Here is a 19,072-nt window from a genome sequence, read left to right on the forward strand (position 1 = left end):
ATTAGTTCATAGATTTCACATGTAAAATTAATTTTATACAACTACACCGCCATCTTGCCTGTTCATAATTCTGAGAAATTCTTGAATTGTGTGCATGTGTGCGTGTACACGTTTATATTTATGTGTGTGGGTGTGTGTGTGCTTGTGTGTTTGCCTGCGTATGTGTGTTTGTGCATGTGCATGCATGCGTACATATGTCTACTGTGTGAGTATGTGTCATACGTATGATTACTGTGAATGTATGTGTGTGCGTGTGTATCTGTTTATGCACGTGTGCACATGGAATGGGTTAACATGACCCCTGGAGGCAAACATACGGAAAAAATTGGTCATCCTAGGCCCTACGGTTCTCAAGATATTCACAGAAAACTGTGTCTGCCCTACCCTCCTTTCGGGGGTCCAGTACAGCGGCGGGGCTACAGATCAAAACGAAAAACGATGGTTCCATGCTATCCATGTGGGGTTACATGCCCACCAAGTTTCGTGTACCCCGGTCTTTCAGTGTCCCGGGAATCCTTGTTGGTGTACGGTCACTAAATGTACACATAAATTATTTTATTGTAAGGCCCCCCATGAACGAAAGGCCACAAAACTTGGCATGCATTCGGAGGGTGTCATAATGATCCTACACTTTCAATTTCGTGCAGTTTTGACCATGTCAGCCAGAGATATTGTGATGAAAACACCTCATTTTTTGCTTTTTAATTTTTAACTACACTGTAAAAAATGACACAGTAGGAATGCATGAAAAAAATGAGGCAACTTATTACACGTGAAAATATCAAGGAAAAATATAACCCTGTTATTTTTTAAGAATATAGACTTTAACAAATCATGGAAATTTACTTAAATTATTCATGTATACAAAAGAAAATGTGTAAAATATCTCAATGCAATTAAGCATATTCAAAATAAATCAAGGAAATTTCCCTGATTTCTTTTGGTTAATTTCGCATGATAAAATCACGTGTAATATAGTTGCCTCACTTATTTTGAGCAGTTATGCATGTTTTAAATAAGTCTATTACCATACATTTTAAAGGATGTGGTGTATATACACAATTAGAGAATCAGTATTTCATTTAACAGCATTTATTCAGTGTAAATTAAACCTGACGTTGAGGAAAAAAATAACAATAGCTTGGGCATTTAAAAATATTCAGATGACTGACAGAGATATAACAAACATATCATCTTCATCAACATCTACACAAAATCCTCCAACTCTCCGCAAAAAAGAAGTATGGTGTCTGGCCGCCAGGGCTCCGAACCGGTTCAAGGAACGAAAACGAAAACCGAAAACGAACGGAATTTTACGAGGAGCAGAAACGGAAATGAAAACAAAATGGTCTTCAACTGTTCCGGAACAGAAACGTTATTCTGAAATCCACAAAACCGGTTAATAACGTTTTTTTTTCGTTCTCTATATATTTTATAAAATTTCACAAAAGCATATCCTATGTCAGGGAGACTATTTCCGGTTGTGCGAAAAACAAGCCCGCATCTACACTGTTAATGTGAGCTAACAAGCCGCTATGTAGCCAACTAGGCCTACCTATCCGTCTGCCACTTCGGATCTTAGGCCAGCTCGTAGCGTAGGCTACTGAAACTTATTTGGAAAATGTTTGTAGCCTATGCGTAATAGCCTATTTTGCCTGTCCACGCCTTGTCGTTTTAAAGTCGGGATTTGAAATGTTTGCGCAATTATAGCCTATTCTATGTAGAAGAGTTAAATTTGGGAAATTTGAGATAGGCCTTGTCAGCAACAGACAGGTTGGAAATTATAGCGCAAGCCTTTGAAGAAATCCATATGGATAAAACCAGGTAAGGAGTTTAGCACGTATCCAGAAATATTTTTGATAAGAAATTATTTATAGGCATAGGTTAGGCTTACAGTAAGTCTGTAGGCTATGGGATGGATAGCCCATCTGAATGTTTTTGGATGCCGCCTGTGATTTATTATTTTTGGGCATAGCTACGGTATAGGCTAAATCAAGGGGAAATAATGAGTATGTCTATTCTAAGGTAAAGTTCACAAAAATAGACTTGATAGGCCCGCCAAACACTGCCGGAACTTTAAGAACGAACGATATTTTGCGTTCCGAACCGGTTCAGGACCGATATGTTGGTGGCGGAACGCATGCAAGAACGAAAACGTTAAACATAGGCCTACCTGAACCATTCGGAACGGAACGTTTGAAAAATAATTTCGTTTTCAAGCCCTGCTGGCCGCTCAGCCAAACTGAGTAATCCCGGACAAAGGGGCCTTGGTCAGACAGGTAACCAAGGACCCAATGATGATGAATGAGATCCAGAGTTCCTTTGAGAAGATGAGAGAAGTGTAAAGAAGGACAAACATCAGTTCAAAATTGTTTTTACACAACAATTCTTGTCACGCTGCAGGCAAGTTGTGTGAGAGGCTATATGTGCTCAATAATGCTTCTACTTTGTTTATTCACATTACAAAACAAAACATACCCATGCATTTCAACAATGTGGCTGACAAGGATATGATGCCGTCTTGTGCAGTGTGTCAAGGTGCTCAATCTCTTATACTCCTCCATTGTTTCCTCTCCCCCTGAACTCCCAGAACCTCCTGGACCATCTATGGGTAAAAGAGAAACAATAACGGTGATACACTTGTAAAGAGAAAACTTACCTGCACCCTCTAAAAACACAGGAGATGTATTAAAGAGATGAATATCAAGAGTACATACAACCTAGGACCCGCAGTAGCGCGGAGGTACATTTGTTTTTCTAAAGTATTATAAACTTTTGAAAGTGTACAGGGAGATTATATCAAGACCTGTATCTGAAGGAAGAAAATTGCCTAGATTCATGTTCCGTTAACGTCAAATGAGCGGGCGCGTTCGATCTGGCAGCACTGGATCTGCAAGCAGATCTGGCTGAATCTAAAAAACATGCCTTACGTTCAGCCAGATCTGTGTAGTGCTGCAAGACTGAACGTGCCCGTTGATTTGACACTACCGGAACACGAAGCCAGGCTTCCGCATTTGGAGGACAGACAAGGATTTCTCCTAGTGAGACTTTACTTTTAAATGCTCACCCATTTGGCCTTTTCTGCTGCATCCCCTATGGCAGAGGTGTTCTCTCCTGCACCAGTAGATTGATGTCCCTTGTTTGAAGAGGACCTCTCCATATCACTTCAGAAAAGTGAAGAATTTAGAGTAGAAGAACCTGCTGGCACAAATTCTGCAAAAACACAAAATTGGAATCTTAAAGGGACACCAGGCAAGCCTGATGCTTTTTCTCTACGAAACTCCCCCTCGCTCGGTCTGAAGCTCTTTTCCTTTTCTTTGCATCTTCCGTCAAGGGTTTTCGCTGCTTCTTCGCCGGCTCTGCCATTATACACACGTTTGCAACAATCGCTAGCGTTTCGTTAGCCTCCCTCTGTGCTGTGGATGCAGGATGGAAACTGAAACTGCTTCGGTCGCCGGGTACGATACACTGAACTTGCAAGCGGGATATTCTTCCTACAGGCAGTAGGGGCGGGCGGGCGAGAGAGTCTTCATTCGCCCTGTAATGAGTCATTTAACCATATACCGACTTACGAAGATGAGTAATTAACACAAAAACATTGCCTGGTGTCCCTTTAAAGGGTTGCTTTAAGAGTTTAAGAAATTCAGTTTCCAATTTTAGTTAATTTAATTCAACTAAAGGGTAACAAAATCTTTTTTTTACCTTACCCACTGGCCAAGTGATCTGATATCAGATGCATGCAGACATTGATTTCAAATTTATTTCATTCAAATACTGCATGAACACTAGCTAATCTCACATAAAACCTCACCTTCTTCAATGAAACTTTCATCAGAGCTGCCAACTCTCACACATTGAGAGTGAGATTCATTCATTTGATTGGCTCAACACGCTTTTACACCAATCAAATGCGTGAGGGTTGGCAGCTCTGCTTTCATAAGAAAAACCAGGCTGCAGTTTGAGGTACTTTTTTAGTCCACGGTACTGGACCTTGATGAGCATTTTGCCAACCCTGTTAAAACAAACAAAATCCATAATTATATAAACACAAGAACCACAATTGACTATCAGCAGTATCAACTAACTTGCTAAGGACTTCCAAAATTCATTCTGAAATCATTTACCATGTAGGCTACCAAATGTTTTAATCGCAGACAGACAGAAGTGTGTATGTGTTCAAATATGTTAACATAATCGCTAAATCACCCAAATAAAATAATATCAGTGGCATACTATTGCTGAGAATGGACAATGCACCTAACCTTAACCGACAACACTAACAGTTACCTTACACCACGTGTACTGTATGCTACAAATGCCTAATAGAATGCCCTGGTGGTCTCAGCTAACGTTAGCTACAAGCAAAATATATAACCCGAATTAAAAGCAAATAGTGTTTTTAATTAGTCAGTCTGACTGCTTTAATTAGTCAGTCAACAGATCCCTTAGTGCCAGACAAGCCTTTGGCACCACACTAGATCGCTTAGAACAGTGGAGTCCTGGCTAACTAATGTTAACCAGCTACGTTAGCATGTTAGCTATTCCCTCAGTGGCTATTAAAATTCCAACCGTCTTTTCAAATTCGTTACAGAAAGATTAAGACGTCGTCGACTCCAATATTATATTAATGTCAGTTTAGAGTGTCCCAAGTATTACAAATGATTATAAACTTGGCCATTTCAAATTGATAAGGTTATAATATAACCTACCGAAGTTAAGGTTAGCTTGCTGGTTAGTTTACCAACCATCTAGGTACAGCTAGCAACCTTGCTATCGATACTGTTAAGCTAACTTCACCAATATTTCCTAGTAGGTCAAACACGTTGGTATGAAAATATATACCTGTGATGTGACATTACTTAATTGTATATTTGTAGTAGTTTTCATCCTAGCTTGCACAAGTAGCAGGAACAAATTACTTTACCTTTTACTATTCCATGCTGAACTTCAATGGCGTCCGTCTTCGAGGCATTCTTTTCAAAATCTCAACTGAAGGACGTTTTTCAGATGTTTAAAATATTTGAGGAAAAGGCTGCACATTTATCAGCGAGAAATTGTGCAACTTCCCACAATTCTTTTAGGGAGCATTTTCTCTGATTTTTTTTCTCGCAAATGTAGTTGATTTATTTGGGGAAACACATAATAGTTATTTTTTTAAGGCGACTGCTTCAAGAAATTAAGTCATACTTAATTTTTTTGGTGTAATTTCCGTGGCAACAGGATTAATTTACAGTGTAGGTGGCGCTATACATGAAATAAGTGGTAATGGGATGGGTTGACATGCCCCCTTAAGACCAACATACAAAAAAAAGGTGGACCTCCTAGGCCCTACGGTTCTCGAGATTCCATATGGTAGGGTGGGGTGAGAAGTAGTGATGTCCCAAACAAAGCTTCAGACGTCACACTCATAAACCGAGGCCTCGTTTATCATCAGTCACATGATTTTTATAGAAACGACACAAGCCTCGAACCGGGGATTCATCTGGCACGCCCCTTTCTGCTCGACACAAGCTCCGAAGCCTCGCTTCATTGGGCACATCATTACTTCTCACCCCACCCTACCCCTTTTTACTCCTGTTAAATACATATACTTTACATTTGATGTTTGTTAACATTGTTAAATGATGGTGATTCACTAGTCCCCTACAGTATTTTGAAGGACGGAACCAGTTCTGTATGCATTATTGCAGATGGGCTAGGTTATTGGAACAGCTCACTACACATGCACACACACATACATGCACACACACGAAATGCACACAAACACACACACACCCTCACACACGTGCACCCACAGATACAAACACACCTACATACGCAAACACACACAAAAAAAACTAACTTACGTACATGCAGGCACACACACTCAATAAACACACACAGAAGCACACATATACACAAAAACAACCACACACTCAAAGTAGGAAATGTACACAATTGGACAAACGTGACTCATTTTTGTGGAAAAAATGTGCTGGACTGAGTGGGTAGTGGTCATATTCTGCGGTACATCTAGTTTCTGATTGAGAATTGATTGACTGAGTTGAGTATATGACAATTGAGAATTATGCAATTGAGATTCAGGGACATATGGATCACTATACCGCTGCTCCTACTGTGATGGGATAAAGACATGAAGACATGAAAAATACAGGGTTAGCGTATTGTTTAGATAAGGAGGTAAGTAAGTTGACACCACATGACCTGGATGAAGTAAGATTAAATATGAACCAAAGCACTGTCCCTCAATGAACGTTTTGGCTATACGTGAACCAGCCAAGCATCCCTGTGTGAATAGTTACAGTGAATTAGGGGACTGTTACTTCACTGCCGACAAATGCATACCCTTAAATTAAAGAGAGTGAGGCATTTACATTAAATGAAGAGGAGCTGCTCCTGAAATTTAAATATTAAGATGCTAATGTAATGAAGAACTGGGAAGGTATGTCATCCCTGTGCTTGCGGCTGCCGTGATGTAATGGGAGACTACGAATGATGATAAGCAGAGCGCATTGTGCTTGGAAAAAAGTGAGTCACGTGTGTCACGTCACCTGGAGAAATAATCTTTGGTCACCGCTATTTGCCGATTTCCGGCTCCTATTGACTTCCATTCAACACATGTATACAAAACTACATTTTGGTACAACATATAAAGCAGTGAGGAGAAATGTGATGCAAAGTGTCCGCCCCTAAGCCCATTGCCTAAATTTGTGGTCGTTTAATGTCGAATGTCAGAGTAATTTCATTCGAAGTTTAAAAAGAAAAACACAACATATCAGATGGATTACACAAATAATTGACAAGGAAGTACAAGATTATTCGAAGGTCGCTTCAGGGGCGGAGCCAGACATTTGAAACATTGGGGGTTTAGCCCAGTGTCACACACAGGAAGGCTAGGGGGTCTGGGGGCATGCCCCCCCGGCAGAACATTTTGAAAAATAACCTCTTAAATAATGTGTAAACTTGAGAATGTGTAATCTTAAATTCTGTGTAAACTAATGGACATTGAGACTTTAAAAATGTGAGACTTAAGGTATCTGACTGGCACTAGGCTACACTGTGTAAAATTATAGTTTTGGGTCTTTCGAGAGGGTATAGCATAGCCTATCTGATCAGCATGCACTTAGTTAATTAAGTGTTTCTTATGAGTTATGGTTTGTATATTAGGCTATAGGCTAGTATACTATGCCGAGATAACCCTGATGGGATGCTACCTTGTCTCAATACATTTTTACTTTGAACTCTGGCCAAAGTACATTATGGTCAGGTTTAGCACAGCCCCACACATTGTGAACCCACTGATTATAATGTTCAGTGGAACACATGAAGCTAAATTTAATCCAGGGCTTAAAATTCATTTTTCAAAATGGGGGGGAATTCCCCCCTTCAGTGCTTCACATAGGGGGATTAATTCAGTTGGGGGGGGGGGCATTTTCCTTATAGGCCTACAGGCATCAATAAGAGAACAACACTTACACTTACATGATTTTGGTTTCGATTTTCTAATTGGTCTTTGTGAGTAAAGTAAGTCTTTGTGACAACACGTTATGATACATTTGATCATGTTTGATCGTTGTTTTGGTATGAAGCATCTTTTACGTAATGAATGCGCAGTCTAGAAAGTGAAAGTATAGCCTAACCTAGGCCTGCTATGCGCTCTGTGTCTGTAGCTGTCTGTGCACCTCCGCAATTGATTAGGCTAGAGAACACATCAATGTCCCCTCGCGTCTCATGGCCACTCTATGTAATCCTTCTGTGTTTGCAAAATTCTTGACAGTTCCTGATCGCTAAACCTTTGTTTTCTTTTCCTGAGAAGTTGATGTAGATCGAAGCATGCATAATTTGACATCTCCGTTTCATATTTGCCTAGGCTAGCCTACAATACATGAATTGAACGAACTCAACTGACAATAGGTAAATCTACTGATTCGGTCATTGAGACTATGAATACAGTACAACAAACTTTCTGTCTTTCTTAAGTTATTTTTGTATTCCGGAGTACAGTAGCCTAATTGCCTAGCCTAATGTCTTGACAATAGTTTTTCTTACCGGCTTGCTGTTTTAAACTGACTGCGCCGCTCTGAACTTTCCTGCCAGGTTTATGACGTAAACCGCTTCATCTCAATACGGCTGGCATTGCCTAAACTCATCGTGTGGGAAATCAGATTAGGCTATCTGTCAATATTGGGCTTTGATAAAGGGATATTTGCTCAGCAATAGTAGGCTACATTGTGTAACATTTATAGAGAAACCGAGGGAAATTGAAAACACATAGGGCCCTACCAAAAAAAAAAAAGATTCGAGGCTTTTGAAAAAGTATTCGGGGCTTTTAAGCCCCCGAAGCCACCCCCTCGCTCCGCCAATGGGTCGCTTCTTTTTTAATAAATGTAATGGGCTACATTACATATTTCATGGCACTAGATGGCGGCATTTCACTGCAGTTCACTGCAAAAGCAAGCAGTGAAATGGCGTCATCTGGTGGCCGTGTAGCGCAATAGCGCCATGAAATATTTAATTTCACAGGAAATCATGGTAGAAATAGTTTTTTCTTACTAATTATTCGTGTAATCCCTCTGATATATTGTGTTTTTCTTTTTAAACTTTGTTTATTTATAAATTGTGATGTAATATGAAGGTATGTTTTTTAATGAAATTACTCTGACAAGTAAATAACAGCCGCCAGATTAACCTGTTAATACGTGACTCATGGACAAGACTGCTGACACGTCATCCAGAGAAATATTTGTTGGACGCCGCCATTGACCGATTTGCGGCTCCCATTGACTAACGTTGAACACATGTAAACAAAACGTCAATTATGTGCTCAAACTAATGCCGCTGACTTATGCCATCATTTCTCCGGATGATGTGAAAGTGGTGGTGCAGTATAGGCCTGAAGGAGACTTTGTGCCTGCTATAAAAGAGCTTGTGGAAAGCTCTAGTCCCTACAGCCTGAAGACCTGCAAGGAGGAATGGAGTGGTTAGAGGGGAGACATAACATAACAAGGACCTAGCACGCAGGCAAATAAACAGCCATGATACATTTAAGTTGCCATCAGTTAAATCAACAAACACAATGGGCCTACATATTACATTTAATCAATGACAGTAACATTGCAGACAATAATGACCAGCCAGACATGAGATAATGAAAATAAGATTAATCTACGGCCTTCAGGTGCATCGGAAATATTATGGGTTAATGACATTATACATTCCAGCAGACAATCCCAACAGGCCTTCCATACTCTGCATCACAAACTAACATCCCATCTCATCAACTGAAACTGCAGTCACTGAGAAAACAGACTAGTGCTGCAGGCAGCCAGCAAGGGAGTACTTTTGGCCTTGTTGGCCTTCCATACACAACAGTAGCCTGATCAGCTAGACAAGTTCCTTAGGATGTTGACCTAGCAAAGCTGTGTCATGGCAAGGAAACCATCGCGAGTGTCGATAACAGCATAACTGAGGTTTAAGAAGTTCGTGGGTTTGTGGTAGCGTAACAAGTCGTACGATTTTCGCCTGAAAAGTTTAGCAACCATATTTGCATTGTTAGCGACACAAACGTTAAAGGAGAATTCCGGTGTGATATTGACCTAAAGTGTATTGAAACATGATACCGAGTGTGAACGTATGTCTCATAGCCCATCTCGGCTTGTCCCCTGCACTCCAAAATCTGGCGCTAGTTAGCCGATGCTACCAACAGCTTTTTCAATAGTGGTGCTTTGGCATCGGGCTAGCCATGCAAATAAATCACTGTTTTACACCCATTTACGAGGCTCAATGCATCTCCACACTTCATTGGTAGACTTCCGAGGGCCCTGACATTTAAAACGAGACATTGAGAACTTTGAAAAAGCACTGGTAGTTTACTTACAAGACGATTTATACAGACAGTATCTTCATGAAGTTTAGCGTTTGCAGCCATCTTGAATTTAGTCACGATAAGTCGAACAACGAGTAAGAATGAACAGGTATGATAAGGGATCAGATTCCAAAAATAATTCAGTGGAAATGCATGGATTCCAGTTGCTGCTACTGGAAGAAACTGGAATCCATGCATTTCCACTGAATTATTTTTGGAATAATTGAAAAAGCTGTTGGTAGCATCGGCTAACTAGCGCCAGATTTTGGAGTGCAGGGGACAAGCCGAGATGGGCTATGAGACATACGTTCACACTCGGTATCATGTTTCAATACACTTTAGGTCAATATCACACCGGAATTCTCCTTTAACATCATTAAGCAACTAATCTAACTTGAGACTTATTGCCTCCTTGCACAAGATTTGGGAAAGATTCTTGAAAGATTGGTCTTTTGAGTAAAGCTTGAATGGGGGCGTTAGTTAAAAGACTACAATCTTTCAAGAATCTTTCCCAAATCTTGTCAAAGTTTTTGGTGTAATGTGGTCATACGTTGAAAACCTTTAGAAGCCGTGTCTCTTTCCGTTGATAAGACCAGACATTCTCTGATAAGACCGAGCCGACAGCCCGAACAGGTGGCAACAATGAATCGGTTTAGGAAGGCTGAATCTGTCATACCCAAAAGATCAGCAGCGGTGTGCAAGTGCAACAGTATTTATTAGTGCGCGTGCTCAGCTGTCCAGTGAAAGATGGCCGCGAGCTGTGTGGCAAGCTCTCTTTGAGGGAACTGAAGTCTTCGACAGACATTTGAGGCATTTTAATTAGTACGGAAAATCCGTTGTCTTTAACGGGGAAAATGCTTCTGTAACCATACACTTCGTTCAGAATTTATTTAAGAAGACTAAACACTAAGGTAACTGTCATCTGAACGCTGTTTTCTATAGCTAACGTTAGCTTTGGGTTAACGTTAGCTAGCTGCCTGTCTTGGAGCAATGCTAGCTAACGTTAACTTCGCAATGTTATGAGGTAACGTTAACAATGAAAGGTTTGTTGAACCGTCCCTATCCTAACAAGGTATCATAACGTTAGAGGTTACAGCATTCCAGACTGGCGCTTATTTGGTAGCTATGTTAGCTGAGATGCGGTAATTTTAGACATTCGTAAGTAAACGTTAACGTATGTAGCAGAGGCTTGCGAATGTAGCTTTGCAGAAGTAACGTCAGTGATGGCTAGCTAATGTTCGTTTGCTGCGTTGATTGGAATGTGAAGGAACTTTCTCCTTTTTGGGGATAACTTTTGTAACTTAGATCTTTGGGTCCTGAAGGTAAAAAATACCTGTCTTGCAAATCCTGTTTATTAATATCAGTAATGCAATGATGGCTAACAAGCAACAATCCTTCATGAAAATTGACGTCGTGATTTTAATAAGCTTGTTTGGTAACATTAACGTTTATGCTATATCAAGTTACCAATGTTGCCTTGCACTAGAGGCTGTATGTTACGTTCGCAAACAAGAAATTGTTGCATTCATTAACTAACGTAAAGTTAACGTTATATGCTATATGCTATATGTTACGTTAACTTAAACGTGATGCTTTCTATCGAGGCACCAACCGTTTTTAAACTTTAGGCGTGCTCATATTTAGTCAATAATTTCATCAGTCTTTCAACGAATTAACTTATGTCTGACCAGTGTGATGGCAGGTCTATTCGTCATGAACCTGTTTTGTCTTTGTCACCTGTTGTGTTGTCTGTTACTTAGTGACGTTAGTGTGTGTGTGCGTGCTTGTAAACTTATGCTTGCAGTCAATTTCCCGGGGAAACGCTAGCTTTGTCGGGAGTTTAGCGTTACCATGGTGACGGCAACAAAACTGCGTTGAAAAAGTTTTTAAACTCTAATCATCTTTGACTACCTAAGGTTTTACTTTGACAATTTATGATCACAAATCTTATGTTTTCAGTAGATAAGTATATGAAGAGCTGAACAGTGTGTACAGTCAGCCCTAATCATCCCCATAAAAGTTGGATGTTGTCTAGGCCCGATGATGTTGAGAGAGCGGTTTGATAGGGAGACCAGTGGAAATCAGTAAAGCGGCTGTCCAGTTGGTAGCCAAACCATTCGACATTTGGAGGGAATGCTTCTAATTTGCCGGGAAACTGGAGCTGGTCAAGTGCAACCGTTATAGGTCCGCCCCTTGAATAAACAGACCAGTTATTTAGTTATGATCTTCAGTAATACATCTCACAGTGGTTACACCTTAGCTCTTAGTTACGCGTTGTCTGTTCGCCAAAATAGTCTTCTCCATTCAAATAGGTAAGACACTCTTTTTCAGTAACCTAGTTAGCATAAACCGAGTTGTAGTTTTTTGTTGACAACGGGGCCATTATTTTATGTAGTGGTTTAAGGCAGTATCCATTAGTTCATTAGTACTTGCACTGTGTTGTTAAGGCAAATAATACCCATGTTTGTGCATTTTCCCTGAGATTATGAGTCTTGTGACAACGCGGTGCAACGCCCGCGGTGACTGCGACTGAGTTCGTGTTCTCAGAGTGCTTGACTGTTGACCTCTCAAACAATCTTAGCTGCATTCTGAGAAAATTGCACTTTGTACGTTATTCTTTCAGACATCGCTTGCTTCTTTATTGACGTTTACTCGGGTCGTATTAAGTGTGGCAGTCAGTATCGATTGTCTGCTCATGATTTGCTTCTCAGCAGGTGCTGAGTTGTCGGAATGGCGACTGGAGGGGCTTCGTTTGATGATTGCGCAGATGAGCAGGAGCTACACAACTGGACAGTCACAAATGGAAGTCTAGAGGACCGTCTCAATAATATGGTATGGAATGGCTATGAAGGCTTACAATGTTGTGTGTCACTCAGATTTGGGGGGGATGACTGCTTAAATGGTAGCATTACATGTTATAACTTGTATGCCTGTATTTTAAGTAATTGCACTTTGTCTGGGGTTGGCCTCTTTGTCAACTAAAAAACGATTCAGTGAAAATAATCCACCATCTTTATTGAAAACGAGTTATAGTAAAAAGGTCACTTGAATAGAGTGCCAAACTTCAATAAACTGGCTGGCTGAATGGAGTTGGCTGTGGTAGCCACTACAAGAGTACTTTGCTCTGAAGTGAGCTGTGAACCTTTGTCAAATGTATTGAATCAGTTGGCTCTAAATCTGACAGGTTTGTTGTATGTCCAGTATTCTCTCTGGTATATCAAAGTGTTTTTTACTTGTATGGTTGTATTGACTAAGAGAAAAATAAATAAATAATGAAAATGGTTTACTGTGCATGCAGACTCAGCGCAGGTCCTTTTCATGTGCCTTATTAAACACAGCCCATATTTTCTTCACAACATTTGTCCTAATAGTTTGACTTGATCTTCTTCATGCTCTGTTTTTTTTATTTGAATTCCTTGACCCTGATTGTGGCAGCGATGTTAATTCTGAACACCCTGCTGTCTGCAGGACTGGGGCATTCATCAGAAGAAAGCCAATCGCTCCTCAGAGAAAAACAGGAAGAAGTTCTCCACTGTCTCGGAGAGTCGACTGACCAATGACATCTCTCCAGAGTCCACACCAGGAGCTGGGCGAAGGCGGGCTCGCACCCCGCACTCCTTCCCCCACGTGAAGTACGCCACACAGATGTCCGTTCCTGACCAGGCCGAGCTTGAGAGACTGCGACAGAGAATCAACTTCACTGACCTGGATGAGGTGAGTGGCAGGCAGCTTTGGTAGGTGGTAAGAAAACTGTTAGTCAGTCCAGGAATTCAGGCACCTCTTTGCAGTGTTGTTATGACACATGTATTAAAGTAGGCTAATCGTTCAAATTTGAGTTGAAATCCACGTATTATCTAATTTTACTTTCAGGTAGGCTAAGTTCAAGGATAGTTTTGGATGTACTTAGTGAAGAAAGTGAACTTATGAATTGTCACAATACCAAAATTATGACTGATACAATACCATGCAGACATATCTCTACCAATACTGAAACGATACCATGGCAAAAACCCTAAACATCAGTAATAGAAGTAATCAAATAGAACTAGACAACATAAATGTTTTTTTAAAAACTGAACGGATGGCTTTTATTATTCTTGAATTTCCCCTTGGGGATCAATAAAGTATCTCTATCTATCTTATCTATCAAAACCTGATTTGAACATCATTCTTAAAGCACCGATACTGATTGTGCAACATTACTTATCAGTCTGTTTTAGTTCAGTGGTTCTCAACTGGTCAGGCCTTAAGACCCACAATTTCCCATGGCCAAAGTTCCAATCCTAATTGTAAATTGTACAAGAATTTGATTCCCTGCTCAGACATGAGTTTGAATATTCTGAGCAGGCCTGTAGAACTAATCCAATATAGAATGCAGCTACAATACAAAGTCTCCCAGTCAAAAACACCCAATTGAAATATATAAACATATTTTTTTTCTAAGATTTTGGCATTCAATAACCATGTTCCGAGTCATTGTACACATTGTGTGTGTACAATGAATCAGTTAATTTTTTAATCTGAGTTTTTGGGTGAAGTGACTGGTGAACCAGGCCATATAAATGTCCTACCTTTAAAGCCTAGGGAGAACGGCAGCAGAGAGGAGACAGATGTTGGTTTGAATGAAAGTGAAACCATGCGAAAAGGACCCATTCTTCCAACCTAGGCCTTGCTTTAGCCCCCCTCCACTCGACTCCTCCTGCATGTCTTTTCACACGCTGCCTCCCTCTCCCTCACAGAGGAGCATTGGCAGCGACTCCCAGGGCCGGGTCACGGCCGCCAACAACCAGAGGCAGCTGGCTGAGAACAAGAAGCCCTTTAACTTCCTGCCTCTGCACGTCAACACCAACAAGAGTAAGGAGGCGCCCGTCACCGCCACCCCCTCCACCCTGGGGGGCAAGGAGCCCAAGAAGCAGAGCCCTGGGAGGGACCTGTTTGCCCCTGTGCCCACCTCCAGTAAGGAAGCCTTTGGGCCAGATAGGGGGGGACCCATGGAGGCTGGCCAAGGGGAGCCCACCATTGACAGCAGTCAGGTATGACGGGTTACACTGTTTAGTGGATCTCTCTCTCTTGCCATTTCTGTGCTGTTAATCACAGGTTGACACATCAGTAGGTGGTGTTTTGTGTTGCACTGTACTTTTGAAGTTAGTGTGTTGCTTACAGAGAAAAGAAAAGAACATGGATATTATTTTCAATGTGAATGCTCCGTTATCAGCATCCACGTAGTTGCCACAGGAAATGTTAGATGGTAGGAATATTTGTCTCCCTCAAAAAACTAGAGCAAGGATGGTGGAAGGTTTCCAATGATGCAACCAGTCTGAATTCAGGGCACTTTAAAAATATGCCACCATCCGCACAGAGGTGTTCAGCATGCTCCTCCTCCCCTCTTCCCCGTCATCTCTCTCTTTCCCTCCCTCCCTTTCTCCCTCCCTCCCTCTGCCATTCCCTTCCCCTCTGTCTGTATTTTCACTCCATCCCACATTTCTTGGATGTTTCTCCCTTCCTCCTCCATCCCCCCCCCCCCCCCCACCTCCCCTTTCCTTTCTCTCTAGCTCTACATCTCCTCCCTGCTCTCTCATGCCCTGGATCTATTGGAGGCAGTGCTGTCTCTGAGCTGCTGCTGTATTTGTGTGTGTGTATGTGTGTGCGTGCACGCACGTGTGTGTGCCCGCATGTTGGGGGCTGCAGGTTGTCAGTAAGCTGGTGCAGATCCGCGAGTCTATTAGCAAGGCCAACTCCATGCGGGATGACATGTTGGAGAAGAACGATGTCCCAGCCAATGTGGAACGCTTGTCTCACCTGATCGCACACCTCAAGGAGCAGGAGAGGTCTTACCTAAGGTTTCTCCAAAAGATGCTGGTGAGTCAGTAGGTTTTTTTGTTTGTGTGTGTGTGTGTGCTGTAACATTTGTCAGTTTGGGAACAGTTGCTTGGCACTTTGTCAATTGATGTGGCTCATTATTATGTTGTAGTTATTACAGCATTATATGGTCAGTTGCTCAAAGCTTATAGTAGTTGTTTTTGTGTAGTTCCAGCTTTCAAATTGGAAATGGGATGTTGGAGATGCAAAGGCTTTATTTATTTTCATCAATGTTGTTGCGGGATTAACGTTTCAATCTAAGATGCATCAGTTTAATTACATGCAGTCTATCCAATTACATAATGGAGTGAACACAGTTGTGTCCTCTCTGCACTTGCTTACAAGCCTGTGATTTTGGCTCACAAAGACGATGAGTAGCATTTCCTCAACAGAAGGAAATGTCGGACTGATTGATTGGTGCAGCTCTAGAAATTCTCCTAGAATGGATATGCATGTGTTGAGAGTAATTTGTTAATGTCTCAGTATCATCAGCAGCCTAGCCCATCCTCCATACACCATTGCCATAGTCATGTAGCCAATCGTTTAGTTTTGTTGGTCAGTGAAATTGGGAGTTCAGACTGCTACTCTGCATCACTAACCCTCCCTCCTGTTATCACTCAAAGGTACACTGAGCAGTTTTAGGTATTTTTGGCAACTGTAGAGCTCCCTCTAGAGTCATGATATATTTATATTTTACTCTGCTGTTGTAAGAAGCAAACTTCCTGTGACTTATCTCCCCCTATACACAATGAAAATGCTTTTGTTGTGGAGGCGAAAGATTAACAACAGACAAAAACTATGTCCAAAGAGCTATATTTACTTTCAATTTAATTTCAATTTAATTGTACTTATAGAGCGCCAAAACATTACATATGGCACTTTACAGAGTAACAAGGTTATGTTTCACGATTCTCGCGAGATTTGTCGGGCTGCTGTTCTTGAAGTTGCATGGCTGGTTTTCTCTGTAGCGACTCGCTACGTCTATGCTGTATAGCTATGCTACGTGAACGATTCGTAATTCCATGACTTTCCAATATGCAGCCTGATGGTTGAAATAAGTCTTTTGATCAGGATGTGTCAATCAAGGTTTTTTCTTGGTCAAGTTTGCAGTCAGTGATGTATTTGAACCTAGAAGTTGTCAACATAAAGGGCATGTTACGATAGTTGTTTTATTGGATGTTATAAATCAGCCAATTGAGAAAAATGAGTGCAAATATGTATTGCATAAGGATGTGGCGGTTCTCTCTAGACTAGTTAGGGGTCTCTTTGAGCCGTCTATCGTAATCCTCATTTTGAGTTGAAAACAGTTGTTGGGGTGCTGTGGAAATTGGCTTTATTTCAGTCCGTGTATCTAGGCCTACCTGTCTGTGCAGCCTGGTAGGTTGCTGATATTTAGCTAAATCACCTAACTTAAAGCTGCAGTTGGCAAGTCCGACAGACTGAGGGGACTTAGCCAACATTTTGAATGTTTACAACTCTAATGCCCTTCCCCCACTATCACCGAGCACCCTCTCATCGAGTTTGAAAAAAACGAAAGAAGATCGCTTTTACCTAGCTTGAGTTGCTGCAGCCAACAGTTGGAGTTTCCAGGCAGCTACAGTGCTACACTCTGGGGGCATGTTCATGAGCCCCCATGTTCAGCCACAGTGCTACACTCTGTGGGCATGTTTATGAGCCCCCATGTTCATGCCCCCAGAATGTAGCGCTGTAGCTGCCTGGCTACTGTTGAGAAAACAGACCCAAAACATTTGCTTTGGTAATCACCCCACAAAACCTCTTTGTTAGTGCATGCTCGGCTTTTGTGAAAGGTCCTGTGGAATGTGTTCTGTGTTTTTGCCCTAGCCAAACGGTAACTGTTCTAAACAAGTAGATTTGGCAGGCTAAGACAGCCTTGATAAGCTAGAAATTGTGGGTAGTTGGGACTACAGCTGAAATTGGGCCTGGGTGCAACTAAGGGGCCCTCATACAAGCCACTGGCCTGGTTCTATCAGCCCCTCACCGGCAGTCTCTGCAATTTGTAAGGGGAAAATCTAGGACATGGAGATTTTTATATATTTAATTTTTAAAGCTTGCTACTGCCCTTGTTGACTTTTGATATGCTTTTATATCATCTGGTATTGACCGTTGTAATGCGCACTCTCCATGCTTAGTAAGTCTGCCTTTGATTGATTGTTTGCAGGCAATTCAGAATGTTGCTGCAAGACGACTTATTAGGTCAGATAGACCTAGTAAAAAGCCTGTACCAACGAGCATGTAGCCTCCCCAAAAGAGCAAAATAGTATGACCAATATGTCCTTGCAGGCTGATCCTTTTGGTTTGGTTTGAAGCTTCTTACTTTGTTCCTTACAGATAGAGATAAGGATTTTGTAATGTACTCCCTACCACATGAACATTATATAAAGGGGAAACAATTATTCAGAAAAAGCAATTCAACATATACCTAAATAGGTCCCTTAAACCCTCACATTATATGAGCATTCCCTCACCATATATAATGACTTAACTTTTTCTGCAAAAATCAGAAACCCAAATGCCCTGCGATCCACTCATTGATTCTGCGATACACTAGTGGAGAAACACTGCTGTAGGTGGCTTTGATGGTACGAACAGTCTGCCCTCACTCATTGTTGTTACTGCATTGATAGATTTGGGTTTTCATTCAAGTCTTGCATTAGTGTGTTCACAATGTTGCCATTTATTAATAGGCCACACCAGTTAAATGGATGATCCTAGAAGATGTCATCGCTAAGTTCTAGCATCATCTGCTTCCACATGCTTAGCCTTCTTGTTGTGGCCAGTGGTTTCTCTGCTGGTAGCAGGTGGCCTTGCCATCCGAGCTGACTGTGCTGCCCCCTCCTCTGCAGGCGAGGGAGGAGGAGGATGAGGAGGAGGACGGGGGCACCGTCGACTCGGCCGTAGGCTCGGGCTCAGTGGCGGAGAGCACGTCTTTGAACATCGAGCCCCGCTCCGAAGCCTCTGGCACCACCGTGAGTAGCTTGGTCCACTCTGCTCTGCATTCCTGCCCTCTGTCTCTACCTCCGCAGGGCTTGCTCTTTCAGGCTTCTAAGAGGAAGCTCATTCCCACATGGCTTCTGTCTGTCTGCATGCTGAGCATAAATCAGTTGCTCATGGGATTGGTAAAGGGGGGCAGAGTCATGGTGAGGGATGGCTGCAGTATCTTCCAATCAGTGTAATCTTTGGACTAGAATTAAAAATTGGTGCATTGATACTTGTTTTGACATTTTCTTTTGGTGTTTCCAACACACTTCCCCGGTCAAGAGAGATGCACCTATACAGGTTCAGCTGGAAGAAACGCTCTAAAGCACTGTGTCAGCAGCATAGTATGCT

The 19,072-nt window shown here is 41.7% G+C and overlaps 1 protein-coding gene and 1 long non-coding RNA gene across 9 annotated transcripts in view; one reads left to right on the forward strand and one right to left on the reverse strand.

Moving 5' to 3' along the window:
• Positions 1-2,269: 2,269 nt before the first annotated feature.
• On the reverse strand, positions 2,270-5,361 carry LOC121717675. Its single transcript, XR_006033814.1, has 5 exons — positions 4,925-5,361; positions 3,812-4,012; positions 3,068-3,213; positions 2,479-2,605; positions 2,270-2,320 (listed from the first exon to the last, which is right to left on the reverse strand). It is a non-coding gene; the product is annotated as an uncharacterized LOC121717675 (long non-coding RNA).
• Positions 5,362-10,578: 5,217 nt separating this feature from the next.
• The window catches only part of pcm1 (pericentriolar material 1), a 29,872-nt gene continuing 21,378 nt past the window's right edge, over positions 10,579-19,072 (forward strand). For 3 of the 8 annotated variants that reach the window (XM_042102546.1, XM_042102550.1, XM_042102551.1), the window contains exons 1-6: positions 10,580-10,776; positions 12,577-12,697; positions 13,334-13,579; positions 14,605-14,898; positions 15,554-15,724; positions 18,589-18,711. In XM_042102546.1, coding sequence (XP_041958480.1) covers positions 12,596-12,697; positions 13,334-13,579; positions 14,605-14,898; positions 15,554-15,724; positions 18,589-18,711 — 936 coding nt within the window. In that variant the 5' untranslated portion in view covers positions 10,580-10,776; positions 12,577-12,595. Of the gene's footprint in view, positions 10,777-12,039; positions 12,178-12,576; positions 12,698-13,333; positions 13,580-14,604; positions 14,899-15,553; positions 15,725-18,588; positions 18,712-19,072 lie in introns of those variants that run through there. The other 5 variants (XM_042102553.1, XM_042102547.1, XM_042102549.1 and 2 more) reach the window with 5 other exon arrangements.

This window comes from Alosa sapidissima, chromosome 1 (assembly GCF_018492685.1).
Source record: "Alosa sapidissima isolate fAloSap1 chromosome 1, fAloSap1.pri, whole genome shotgun sequence".
Taxonomy (NCBI): Eukaryota; Metazoa; Chordata; class Actinopteri; order Clupeiformes; family Clupeidae; genus Alosa; species Alosa sapidissima.